This window comes from Trichechus manatus, unplaced genomic scaffold (assembly GCF_000243295.1).
Source record: "Trichechus manatus latirostris isolate Lorelei unplaced genomic scaffold, TriManLat1.0 scaffold00057, whole genome shotgun sequence".
Classification (NCBI taxonomy): Eukaryota; Metazoa; Chordata; class Mammalia; order Sirenia; family Trichechidae; genus Trichechus; species Trichechus manatus.
Genome location: NW_004443993.1, coordinates 11,931,568 through 11,944,861, shown reverse-complemented (window position 1 = coordinate 11,944,861; position 13,294 = coordinate 11,931,568). Strand labels below are relative to the sequence as shown.

The 13,294-nt window shown below is 46.8% G+C and overlaps 2 protein-coding genes across 2 annotated transcripts in view; both read left to right on the top strand.

Annotated features, from left to right (window-relative positions):
* S1PR4 (sphingosine-1-phosphate receptor 4) overlaps positions 1-13,294 on the top strand; it is a 23,963-nt gene that overhangs the window by 7,391 nt on the left and 3,278 nt on the right. Inside the window, 1 exon segment of the mRNA XM_023733290.1 lies at positions 794-947. Coding sequence (XP_023589058.1) covers positions 794-947 — 154 coding nt within the window.
* Positions 6,285-8,745, top strand: GNA15 (G protein subunit alpha 15). The gene has a single exon (XM_023733289.1). The coding sequence runs from the start codon at positions 6,659-6,661 to the stop codon at positions 7,202-7,204; it is 546 nt and encodes a 181-aa protein (XP_023589057.1). The 5' UTR covers positions 6,285-6,658; the 3' UTR covers positions 7,205-8,745.

The following is a 13,294-nucleotide window of genomic DNA, read 5'->3' as shown; positions in this document are numbered from 1 at the left end:
CAGCCCCTCACAGCCCTCACAGCCCCTCACAGCCCCTCACAGCCCCTCACAGCCGGCACAGAAGACTGGCCACTTTCTACAGTCACATTGTTGCCTTGATTCAGAAAGGCTGGCGCGGGCTCTTCTTTTGTAAGTGTGAACTTTCTTCCTAATTAACACACCAACATGCAAGTCAGAAAAGTGATTATCTAAGAGATGTGTGCTTTCAGGGGTTAAAGCTTCACACAGTTTGGGGCTAGGAGGTTCAGAAGTGATAATTTCGGCTTTCAGACCGAATCAGGTCGAATGAATTCTGGGTCATTCTGACATGTCTCTTCTTCGTATTCAGCCACACATCCGAGACCACATTTTACTTATACGTGACAGAAATACATACAGCCGGAAGATTCTGGCCGAAGCTAGACATGCGGGCGTCCCCAGCTACACAAAGACATTCACACACGCTGAGAGTCACCCAGATGTTCATCACACACGAATGTGCAATTGCACGCTGGCACGGGCAAAGATGCGACCAGATACACAAGACACAGCTGGGTCCAGAGAGAAATCCACAAACAAGACACGTTCAGGAAGGACACTCAGACCCCCAACCGCAGACCCAGATCGATGACCACACACGTCCAGGCACAGCAGGGCACACAGGCTGAGGGCAGGCACAAAGCCACATCAGGCAGCTGGCCACGCAGTCAGGCCCAGCAGGGCAGGAAGGGGCCCACCTCCACGTGGGTGAGGGTTTCCTGTAAAGGCTGAGCTAGCTGGCTGGAGCACTAACCCACCTGTGCCTCCAACCCAGAACCGCATGAAGGAGAGCCTGGCCTTGTTCGGCACCATCCTGGAGCTGCCCTGGTTCAAAAGCACATCGGTCATCCTCTTCCTCAACAAGACCGACATCCTTGAGGAGAAGATCTCCACCTCCCACCTGGCCACCTACTTCCCCAGTTTCCAGGGTGAGTGGTTCTAGGGCTTTCTACAAGCGTCACTTCCCAAAAACAGCTCCCAAGAGAAAAGCTAGTCCAGGTCTTACACCAGCCTGGAGTCACTGGGGCTTCGAATAGGACTTAGGGTCAGACAGACCTGAGTTCCAGGCCCAGCTGCTTCCCCTGCCTAACCTCCCTTGGCCTTAGTTTTTCCACCTGTAACATGGGGATAAAACAGCAGAATTCCACTTAGGTCATCCAGTTTAAAGTGAGGAATTAGTATATATATACTTGTAGTATGCCATTGAATCGCTTATGGCTCAGAGCAACACCATATACATACAGTGAAACCTGTGAGAGCCGGAACTCGACAGGACTGCCTTGTTTTTCTGGGTCTCGCAAGTTTTCTGCCTTTGACAGGGTACAGTCTTACCTCTTTTCTGTCTGCGTCTGTCAGTGGAAAATATTTGAGTTTTCCTTTTCTGACAGTTTTCTGCCTTACACAGCTTCCGGCTGTCACAGGTTTTACTGTGTGTATGTGTGTGTGTGTATACATTGGAGCTCTAGCGGCCCAGTGGTTAAGCTGCTAACCAAAGGGTCAGCAGTTGGAATCCACCAGGGCTCTTCGGAAACCCTATGGGGCAGTTCTACTCTGTCCTATAGGGTCGCTAGAAGTAGGAATCGACCTGACAGCAAGCAGTTAATGTTTCCTTTAATTGTGTATTAATCAAGACAAGTACAACTGGCATAAACAGGTTGGGGATCAAATCTTCAGTTCAACCAGAAGGGCAGAGGGCCCAGGTCAACTGCGGAGGCGCACGGTAAATGTTGGGTTGTTGTCGTTGTTGGGCGCCGTCAAGTCGATTCTGACTCAGACCCCATGCGACAGAGTAGAAATGCCCCAGTAGGGTTTCCTAGGCCGTAATCTTTACAGGAGCAGATCACCAGGCCTTTCTCCTGCAGTGCCGCTGGGTGGGTTTGAACCACCAACCTTTCAGCTAACAGCTGAGCTCTTAACAGTTGGGCCAGCAGGGCTCCTCAAGTGTTGGCACCCTTTAGTATATTTTACAGAGGGGATGTAGGTTTTTGGTTAATCCAGGGACATGGGTAGGAAAGGTATGTATTAGCTAGCACCTTGCTCAGACAGCCACTCTGAGGATCCAGTGAGGTGGTAGAAAGATCCCAGTTACCCCTCACTGAGGTTACAAACCTAGTGGCTTAAACCAAACAAAAAACCTAAATCCGTTGCCTTCGAGTTGATTCCAACTCATAGCGACCCCATGTGTGTCAGAGTAGAACAGTGCTCCATAGGGTTTTCTTGGCTGTCATCTCTACAGAAGCAGATCACCAGGCCTTTCTTCCGTGGTGCTGCTGGGTGGGTGTGAACTGCCAACCTTTCAGTCAGTAGTCACCACCCAGAGGCCTTACCTTAGTGGCTTAAAAAACACCCATTTTACTCACGATTTTGTGGGTCAGGCTTTTGGGAAGGGTTCAGCTGGGTAAATTCGTCTCTGATGTATCCACACAAAATCAGCTGGGGTGGCTAGGATTGGAGATATCTTTCCAAGACAGCTTTTCTTCCTCTATACGTCTGGTGCCTTGGTGTGCCTTGGTGTGTGTTTCTCTTCCTGTCTTTGTCTCTTTCTCTCCATTCGGTGTCTCAAATCCAGCGCGTCTTCGTGGAGCTTGGGCTTCCTCACAGCATGGCGGCCTCAGGGTAGTCAGTACATGGCAGCTGGCTCCCCCTAGAGCTAACAGGGACTCGTTAACTCTCATTCAAACTCTATGCAGTAGGAATTATTCTTCTCACCGTCATATAGATGGGGAAACTGAGGCACGGAGTGGCGCGATCATTTGCCAAAAATCATACAGCCAGTCAGTGGTAGAGGCTGGATTTGAAGCCAGGCTATCTGAATCTGGAGCCTTCCACCCTTAACCATTAGGCTACCCTGCCTTTCCGAAATAATGATGATCACACATAATCACAAAAGCTTGTGACAATTGAACACGAAGTCCTCTACATGATCGCGTTGTACCTTCACCACAAGGCTACGGGGCTCAGGACTGTAACAATCGCCATTTTACAAATGAGAAAACTGAGCCTCAAAGAGGTAAACACGAGTTATACGAGGTAACTCAGCCAGGAGCCCTGGTGGTGCAATGGTTAAGTGCTCAGCTGCTAACCGAAAGGTTGGTAGTTCGAGCCCACCAGTGGCTCAATGGGAGAAAGACCTAGTAATCTGCTGTCATAAAGATTGCTGTTGTTAGGTGCCAGCAAGTCAGTTCTGACTCATAGTGATCCTATGTACAACAACAAAACAGTGCCCAGTTCTGCGTCATCCCCACAATCACTTATGTTTGAGCCCATTTTTTGCAGTCACTGTGTCAATCCATCTCGCTGAGGGTCTTCCTCTTTTTCGCTGACCCTCGACTTTAATAAGCATGATGCCTTTCTTCAGGGAATGCTCCCTCCTGATAACATGTCCAAAGTATGTGAGACGAAGTCTCGCCATCCTTGCTTCTAAGGAGCATTCTGGCTGAACTTCTTCCAAGACAGATTTGTTCATTCTTCTGGCAGTCCATGGTGTATTCAGTATTCTTCGCCGACACCATAATTCAAAGACATCAATTCTTCTTCAGTTTTCCTTATTCATTGTCCAGCTTTCCCATGCATATGAGGCAATTGAAAATATCATGGCTTGGGTCAGGCACACCTTAGTCCTCAAAGTGACTTTTTGCTTTTTAACAGTTCAAGAGGACTTCTGCAGCGGATTTGCCCAATGCAATACGTTGTTTGATTTCTTGACTGCTGCTTCCATGGGTGTTGATTATGGATCCAAGTAAAATGAAATCCTTGACAACTTCAATCTTTTCTCCATTTATCATGATGTTGCTTATTGGTCCAGTTGTGAAGATTTTTGTTTTCTTTATGTTGAGGTGTAATCCATACTGAAGGCTGTGGTCTTTGATCTTCATCAGTAAGTGCTTCAAGTCCTCTTCACCTTCAGCAAGCAAGGTTGTGTCATCTGCATATTGCAGGTTGTTAATGAGTCTTCCTCCAATCCTGATGCCCCGATCTTCTTCATATGGTCCAGCTTCTCGGACTATTTGCTCAGCAGACAGATTGAATAAGTATGATGAGAAGATACAATCCTGACGCACACCTTTCCTGACTTTAAACCACGCAGTATCCCCTCGTTCTGTTCGAACGACTGCCTCTTGATCTATGTATAGGTTCCACATGAGCACAATTAAGGGTTCTGGAATTCCCATTCTTCACAATGTTCTCCATAATTTGTTATGATGCACACAGTCAAATGCCTTTGCATAGTCAATAAAACACAGGTAAACATCTTTCTGGTATTCTCTGCTTTCAGCCAAGATCCATCTGACATCAGCAATGATATCCCTCATTCCATGTCCTCTTCTGAATCAGGCTTGAATTTCTAGTGGTTTCTTGTCAATGTGCTGCTGTAACTGTTTTTTAATTATCTTCAGCAAAATTGTACTTGTGTGTAATATTAATATTGTTCAATAATTTCCACATTCGGTTGGATCACCTTTCTTTGGAATGGGCACAACTATGCATCTCTTCCAGTGAGTTGACCAGGTAGCTGTCTTCCAGATTTCTTGGCATAGTCGAGTGAGCACTTCCAGCGCTACATCTGTTTGTTGAAACATCTCAATTGGTATTCCGTCAATTCCTGGAGCCTTGTTTTTTGCCAATGTCCTCAGTGCAGCTTGGACTTCTTCCTTCAGTACCATCGGTTCTTAATCATATGCTACCTGCTGAAATGGTTGAACATCAAGCAATTCTTTTTGGTTCACTGACTCTGTGTACTCCTTCTGTCTTCTTTCGATTCTTCCTTCATCATTCAATATTTTGCCCACAGAATCCTTCAATACTACAACTCAAGGCTTAAATATTTTCTTCAGTTCTTTCAGCTTGAGAAATACCAAGCATATTCTCCTCTTTTGGTTTTCTAACTCCAGGTCTTTGCACATTTCATTATGATACTTTACTTTGTCTTCTCAAGCTGCCCTTTGAAATCTTCTGTTCAGCTTTTTTACTTCATCATTTCTACTATTTGCTTTAGCTACTCTACGTTCAAGTTTCAGAGTTTCTTCTGACATCCAGTTTGTTTTTTTTTCTTTCTTTCCTGTCTTTTTAATGACTTCTTACTTTCTTATGTATGATGTCCTTGATGTCATCCAATAACTCATCTGGTCTTTGGTCATTAGTGTTCAATGTCTCAAATCTATTCTTGAGATGGTCTCTAAATTCAGGTGGGATATACTCAAGGTTGTACTTTGGCTCTCGTGGACTTGTTCTAATTTTCTTCAGCTTCAGCTTGAACTTGCATATGAGCAATTGATGGTCTGTTCCTCAGTCGGCCCTTGGCTTTGTTCTGACTGATGATATTAAGCTTTTCCTTCATCATTTTCCACAGATATAGTCGATTTGATTCCTGTGTATTCCACCTGGTGAGATCCACGTGTATAGTCAGCATTTATGTTGTTGATAAAAGGTATTTGCAGTGAAGATGTCATTGATCTTGCAAAATTCTATCACGCGATCTCCAGAATCATTTCTATCACCAAGGCCTTATTTTCCAACTATTGATCCTTCTTTGTTTCCAACGTTCTCATTCCAGTCACCAGTAATTATTAACACATCTTGATTGCATGTTTGATCAATTTCAGACTGCAGAAGTTGGTAAAAATCTTCAATTTCTTCATCTTTGGCCTTAGTGGTTGGTGTGTAAATTTGAATAATAGTCGTATTAACTGATCTTGCTTGAAGGTGTGTGAATATTATCCTATCACTGACAGCGTTGTACGTCAGGATAGATCTTGAAATGTTCTTTTGATGATGAATGCGACACCATTCCTCTTCAAGTTGTCATTCCCGGCATAGTAGACCATATGATTGTCCGATTCGAAATGGCCAGTACCAGTCCATTTCAGCTCACTAATGCCTAGGATATCAATGTTTAGGTGTTCCATTTCATTTTTGACAACTTCTAATTTCCCCAGGTTCACACTTTGTACACTCCACGTTCGGATTATTAATGGATGTTTGCAACTGTTTCTTCTCATTTGGAGTTATGCCACATCAGCAAATGAAGGTCCTGAAAGCTTGACTCCATCCATGTCATTAAGGTTGACTCTGCTTTGAGGAGGCAGCTCTTCCCGAGTCATATTTTGAGTGCTTCCCAACCTGAGGGGCTCGTCTTCCGGCACTATATCAGACAATGTTCTGTTGCTATCTATAAGGTTTTCACTGGCCAATTTTTTCAGAAGTAGACAGCCAGGTCCTTCTTCCTAGTCTGTCTTAGTCTGGAAGCTCAACTGAAACCTGTCTGCCGTGGGTGACCCTGCTGGTATTTGAAATACAAGTGGCATAGCTTCCAACATCACAGCGATATGCAAGGCACCACAGTACAACAAACTGACAGACACATGATGGCCCATAAAGACTACAGCCCAGCAATCCCTGTGGGGCCATTCCGCACTGTCACAGAGGGTCACTATGAGTCAGAAAGCACTCAGCAGCACCCAACAACAACAGTCAGTTACAGAGTAAGACCTGGGACTCCAAAAGCCCCTAATTCACATTGCGTTTTCAACACGTACGTAATGACTGTTCCTATGAGCTTCACCAGGGAGCCACTCAAGCTGCCTTTGGGGACTCCCCTTCCCTTCCCTTGGCCTCAGATTCCCCTCTGCGTAGTACTGGGATGTCTCTTTGTGCCACTTCAGGCTCCCCCGCAACCCCAGCACCACAATTCTGCCCAAAGTCCCAAAGCAAAACCCCATTGGGCCATCTCAGGTCATGTGACTTCCTGAACCAGCTGATGCTCCCATTGGCTGGACCCAGTCATGTGACCAGCTGTAAAACCAAGAGGTGGCGTCAACCCACTGGAACTTTGGTCAGAGTTCTTGTTGGGGCGCATCCAGCCCTGGTGCTTTGGTTATGGAAAAGGGGCGCCCCTCGTGGTACCTTCTCCAGCGCTCCCCACGCCACATATCCTGACCGCCTCTCATCCTTTCCCCCAGGCCCCAAGCAGGATGCTGAGGCAGCCAAGAGGTTCATCCTGGACATGTACATCGGCATGTACATGGGCTGTGCGGAAGACGCCATAGGCAGCAAAAAATGCCCGCGCTCCCGCCGCCTCTTCAGCCACTACACGTGCGCCACGGACACGCAGAACATCCGCAAGGTCTTCAAAGACGTGCGGGACTCCGTGCTCGCCCGCTACTTGGACGAGATCAACCTGCTGTGACCCAGGCCTAGTCCCTCCGGAGCTGAGACCTGCCCTGCGGCCAGGGGCGCGCGCGGGGCAGCCCGAGGGCTCCGCTGGACCTCAAAGCCCCTTGTCAGTCTAGGCCCGGGTGGCAGGAGAGCCTCGATCGAGCAAGTCGGAGGTGGAAGACTGGTGGCCGCCCCTCTCTGCCTTTCACCAGGACAGTTCACTCTTCCTTGACTTAGTTTCCCTGCTTGGAAGGGAAGCAAAATGGCCATTTGGAATGCCAGAGGGGGGGAAAGGGTTTAAAACAAAAAAACAGCAGGGGCTCGAGGATTTGAGTAAATGTGTCTCAAGAAGGAGGCTCACCCCCAGGATATCACCTCCTGTGCAGGTCTGGGCCCCCTGGACAGGACGCACCCCCGGGAAGGGAGGCGTGGTCCTTCAGGCCGAGAGACGCGGGCTCTGGCGCCACCTAGCGGACGTCAGAGGCAGCGCAGGGTCTTCCCTTTCCTAGGGGACCAGGAGGCCACCCGGAAACGCTGTCCTTTTCAGCGACCATCCCCCATCCCTCCGTTTTACAGACGAGGAAAGCTGAGGCCCCCAGGCACCCCCTCCTTCCCAGGCTGGGGCCAGGGCGTACTGCATCTCCCATCCTTCTGTATTTATTCCCTCACCTTCTGCGGGGCCCCTTGAAGCATTAAAAAAATGACATTCTGGAAACCTGTGATTTCTTAAGGACCCGGTCGCCAGCATCCTGTTTCCCTCCTGTTTCTTTCTCGGATCGTCTTCCCTGGGGCCAGCGGTTTTGGTGGTCGAGGGGGTGTGGACAGCAATATAGGGAAGGAGGGGAAGTTCTACTTGTTATCCACCCACCTGTGCCGGAGCAGTACCAGAGCTAAGCTGGACTGTGCTCACTCTGAGCCAGGCGGTGGACTCCCAACCGCCCTCCCTGAATGGCGAGACAGTGGCAGACGCTCTGTTGCCACTTCCCCTCCAAATTCCAGCAGCAGCCGCTGCCCAGTTTGGGTGAGGTTGAGGACGATGATAAAGATAGCGCCACTCAGTCTGTCCTACACTGTGGTTCACGTCTCCCACCACCTCAGGACTGCCGCATGACGTCCGAGCTGTATCACCCCCATTTTACAGATGAGGAAACCGAGGCACACAGGTTGAGTCATTCCACTGAAGTTACGCACCTGGATGTGGCGGAGCCAAGATTCCATCCACTCATCCATCACATTTAAATTCTGCTGAAAATATACATGTTTTTACTATAAAACAAATAATCTTTTACAACTTGTTTTAGACTGACAGAAAAATTGCAGGACTGTACCGAGAGTTCCCATCTAGCCCACACCGGGTCTCCCTTGTTGTTAAAGTCTTACACTGTTTTTGCTGTTGTGAGGTGCTGTCGAGTCAGTTCCGACTCATAGCGACCCCCTGTACAACAGAACGAAACGCTTCCCCGTCCTGCTCATTCTCACTTCATTGCTTGAGCCCACTGTTGTCAATCCATCTCATTGAAGGTCTTCCTCTTCTTTGCTGACCCTCTACTTTACCAAGCATGATGTCCTCCTCTAGGGACTGGTCCTTCCTGATAACATGTCCAAAGTATGTGAGACGAAGTCTCACCATCTTTGCTTCGAAGGAGCATTCTGGTTGTACTTCTTCCAAGACAGATTTGTTGGTTCTTCTGGCAGTCCATGGTGTATTCAATAATCTTCGCCAACTCCACAGTTCAAAGGCGTCAATTCTTCTTCAGTCTTCCTTATTCATTGCCCAGCTTTCCCGTGCATACGAAGCTATTGAAAACACCATGGCTTGGGTCAGGCACACCTTAGTCTTCAAGGTCACATCTTTGCTTTTAAACACTTTAAACAGGTCTTTTGCAGCAGATTTGCCCAATGCAATACGTTGTTTGATTTCCTGACTGCTGCTTCCATGGGTGTTGATTATGGATCCAGGTAAAATGAAATCCTTGACAACTTCAATCTTCTCTGTTTATCATGATGTTGCTTATTGGTCCAGTGGTGAGGATTTTTGTTTTCTTTATGTGGAGGTGTAATCCATACCGAAGGCTGTGGTCTTTGATCTTCATCAGTAAGTGCTTCAAGTCCTCTTCATTTTCAGCAAGCAAGGCTGTGTCATCTGCATATCGCAGGTTGTTAATGAGTCTTCCTCCAATCCTGATGCCCCGATCTTCTTCATATAGTCCAGCTTCTCGGATTATTTGCTCAGCAGATAGATTGAATAAGTATGGTGGTGAAAAGATACAACAAGGTCTTATATTAGTGTGGTCCATTTGTCACAACTAAAAACCAATATTTGGCATGTTATTATTAGCTAAACTCCATACAGTATTCTCAACAATCAAAGCCCATGGAAGCAGCAGTCAAGAAATCAAACAATGCATTGCACTGGACAAATCTGCTGCGAAAGAACTCTTGCAGCTGTTAAAAAGCAAAGATGTCATTTTTAGGACTAAGGTGCACCTGACCCAAGCCGTGGTATTTTCAATCACCTCATATGCATGTGAAAGCTGGACAATGAATAAGGAAGACAAAGAATTGATGCCTTTGAATTATGGTGTTGACGAAGAATATTGAATACGCCATGGACTGCCAGAAGAATGAACAGCTATCTTGGAAGAAGTACAGCCAGAAAGCTCATTAGCGAGGATGGCAAGGCTTAGGCTCACTTACTTTGATGGTTTTTTATTTTTTCTTCCGCTGGTAAAGAACCTGGAAATCCTGGTGGCGTAGTGGTTAACTGCTACGGCTGCTAAGCAAAGGGTCGGCAGTTGAAATCCACCAGGTGCTCCTTGGAAACTCTACGAGGCAGTTCAACTCCGTCCTATAGGGTTGCTATGAGTCGGAATTGACTCAAAGGCAACAGGTTTGATTTTTGGTTTTTAGTGAAGAACCTGGTTCCTAGTAAAATCAATGTATCAGCTACTTTTCTGAAACCGATAATACACACGATAGTTTCAGAATTGCTACACGCATACCGCTCCCAACGACAAACCTGCTAAATAGAGTTCACGATTTCTTTGTCGTTCTTTTTATTTTTCCACCCAGCACTTGCTTGAAATTTACGTGGGCTGGTTCTTTTTTTTTTTTTTCTTCGATGTGGTTATACTGTTCTCTTGGACTACAGTTCGGGTCATTTGTTTTCTACTTGTATTTCATTTTAAAGCATTTTTTCTCCATCCTTGTTGATTTAATTTTATATTTTTTGAGTATAGAAAACATTAACAAAGCTTTAAAAACTGTGTTGTTGTTGTTGTTGTCGGTTCCTATCAAGCCGATTGTGACTTGCGGTGACCCCGTGTGTGCAGACTAGACTGCTCCATAGGGTTTTCAAGGCTGCGATCTTTACGGAAGCAGCACTGGAGTCACTAGAGGGGTGCAGGGGGGTGCAGAGCACGCCGGGGGACACCGTCAGAGGGGACGACACCAAAATGACTGTCTATAAACTTTTTGTGCGGCCTTTCAGCCAAAATTTATTATTTTTTTATAAAAATATCTCTGTGGTTAGTGATAACAACAAAAACAGTTTTTGTAAGCCCAGTTGATGTGTCTCAGTATACCCACAAGGCTAAAACTTTATGCTAATTTACTTTTTGAACCTTCTAACGCACTCCGGTCAGCGCTGCCATGAGTACCCAATTACAATGACGCTTCAAATCACGTGGTTTCGTCTGCACGAGCTGCAAGCATGCGCTGTTGTTTTTGGTACTGTCAGCGTTTATATAGGCGCTGATTTTGTCAAATTTTCTGGTGTTTTAGCTACAGTATTGTGGTAATTAGTATTTGTGAACCTCTATCAATAGCTTTTTTAAGAATGAAGTAGTAATTAAAAGAAAAGAAGGAGTGATATATGGAATTACGATTTAAGAGTAATATTAGTACATAAAACATTAGTAAGGATTCTGTATGGTCTGGTACAGGAGGAGGTCCATAGGGGGGTGACACCATGAGTTACCGCACTGGGTGACACCAACCCTAGCGACACCACTGGGAAGCAGACTGCCAGACCTTTCTTCCATGGAGCCTCTGGGTGGGTTTGAACTGCCAACCTTCTGGCTAGTAGTCAAGCACTGAACCGTTGGTGCTGCCCAGGGGCTTCTTTGAAAACTACCCAAAGACTACTATACGATTCACTCAGAGAGCATCGTTCCTTTCTCTTTCCAGTTTCCATCTTACTTACCAATTCATTAGTTCCTGTAGCTAACCAATTTCATTAGTTCCTGGTTTATCTTTCCTGTTTCTTTTGCAAAATTAAGCAGATATGTGTGCATATTTTTTCTCCTTTATTACACAACAAGTAGCATACTGCATATACTTTTTTGCACTTTAAAAAAAAATGTAATACTAGGTCCTGGAAATCACACCATTCTGTTCATAGAGCAGTGCCCTCCCCTTTTCACAGCTGCGTAGTACTCCACCGTGGGCTCAGCATAGCTTATTCAGCCACTTTCCTGGGTATAGGCATTTGGGCATTTTCTGTTATTTTGCAATTACAAACCACACATCAATGAATGTTGTTAGGTGCCATCGAGTTGGTTCCGACCCATAGCGACCCCACGTACAACAGAACGAAACACTGCCTGGTCCTGCACCAAGCTCACAATCATGTTATGCTTGAGCCCATTGCTGCAGCCACTGTGTCAATCCATCTCGTTGAGGGTCTTCCTCTTTTTTGTTGACCCTTTACTTTACCAGGCATGATGTCCTTCTCCAGGGACTGATCCCTCCTGATAACATGTCCAAAGTATGTGAGACATAGTCTCACCATCCCTGCTTCCAAGGAGCATTCTGGCTGTACTTCTTCCAAGACATATTGGTTTGTTCGTCAATGAATAAGCCTCTGCATAAGAATTTTGTTAGAGCTGTATCTTCAGGGTAAATTCCTAGAAGGGGGACTACTTCTATAACATGGGGATAATTGTAGGATTAAATGAGAAGCGCTTGTCTGCTAACCAAAAGATTGGTGGTTCGAACCCACCCAGTGGCTTCAAAGGAGAAAGACCTGGCGATCTGCTTCCATAAAGATTACAGACTGGGAAACCCTATGGAGCAGTTCTACTCTGTCACATGGGGTTGCTATGAGTCGGAATCAACTCCAAAGCACCTAATAACAACAAATGTACGTAAGAGGCATTGGCGGTTCAGTGGTAGAACTCTTGTCCCCATGGGAGAAACTCAGGTTCAATTCCCAGCCAGTGTACCTCATGCGCAGCCACCACCCATCTGTCAGTGGGAGGCTTGCATGTTGCAAGCATGCTGAACAGGTTTTGGTGGAGCTTCCAGACTAAGAAGGACTAGGAAGAAAGTCCTGGCAATTGACTTCTGAAAATCAGCTAGTGAAAACCCTGTGGAGCACAATGATCCAACCTGCAACTGATCATGGGGCTGGCACGGGACTGGGCAAAGTTTTGTTCGGTTGTGCACGGGGCCGCCATGAGTAGGGGCCGACTCTCTGGCAGCTCACAACAACAACAACGCAGGTAAAGCCTCCCACCCAGGAGGCAGCAGTTCATGGGCGAGGTCAGTGCTGGACAGCTCTGCCTGCATTCCGATGACCTCTGCTTTCCCATCACATCTTACTTGAGACCTGAGTTTGCTGTCTGGGCCTGGGCTCAGGGCCTCAGCAGGGGATAGGGGAAAAGGATCAGGGCTTAGTCAGGATTGGGGCTCAGTCGGGATCAGGGCTTAGCCAAGGTCAGGGGCTCAGATGGGATCAGGGCTCAGTCGGGATCAGGGCTCAGTTGGGATCCGGGCTTAGCCAAGGTCAGAGGCGCATTTGGGATCGGGGCTCAGTCAGGATCAGGGCTTAGCCAAGGTCAGGGCTTCAGTTGGGACTGGGGCTCGGTTGGGATCAGGGCTCAGTCGGGATCAAATCTCAGTTGGGATAGGGGCTTAGCCAAGGTCAGGGGCTCAACTGGGACTGGGGCTCAGTCCAGGGTTAGTTCTATGCCCCTAATGGCATACCTATGTCTCTCTTCAGGATATCTGTGCCTCCATGGGATACCTGTGCCTTTCATGGGACACCTGTGCCTTTCATGGGACACCTGTACCTCATGGGACACCTGTGCCTTTCATGGGATACCTGTATTTTTCATGG

What these genes read in the sequence shown, in the direction of transcription:
- GNA15 (XM_023733289.1), top strand. Translation starts at nt 6,659, where the DNA reads ATGTCTCTTTGTGCCACTTCAGGCTCCCCCGCAACCCCAGCACCACAA.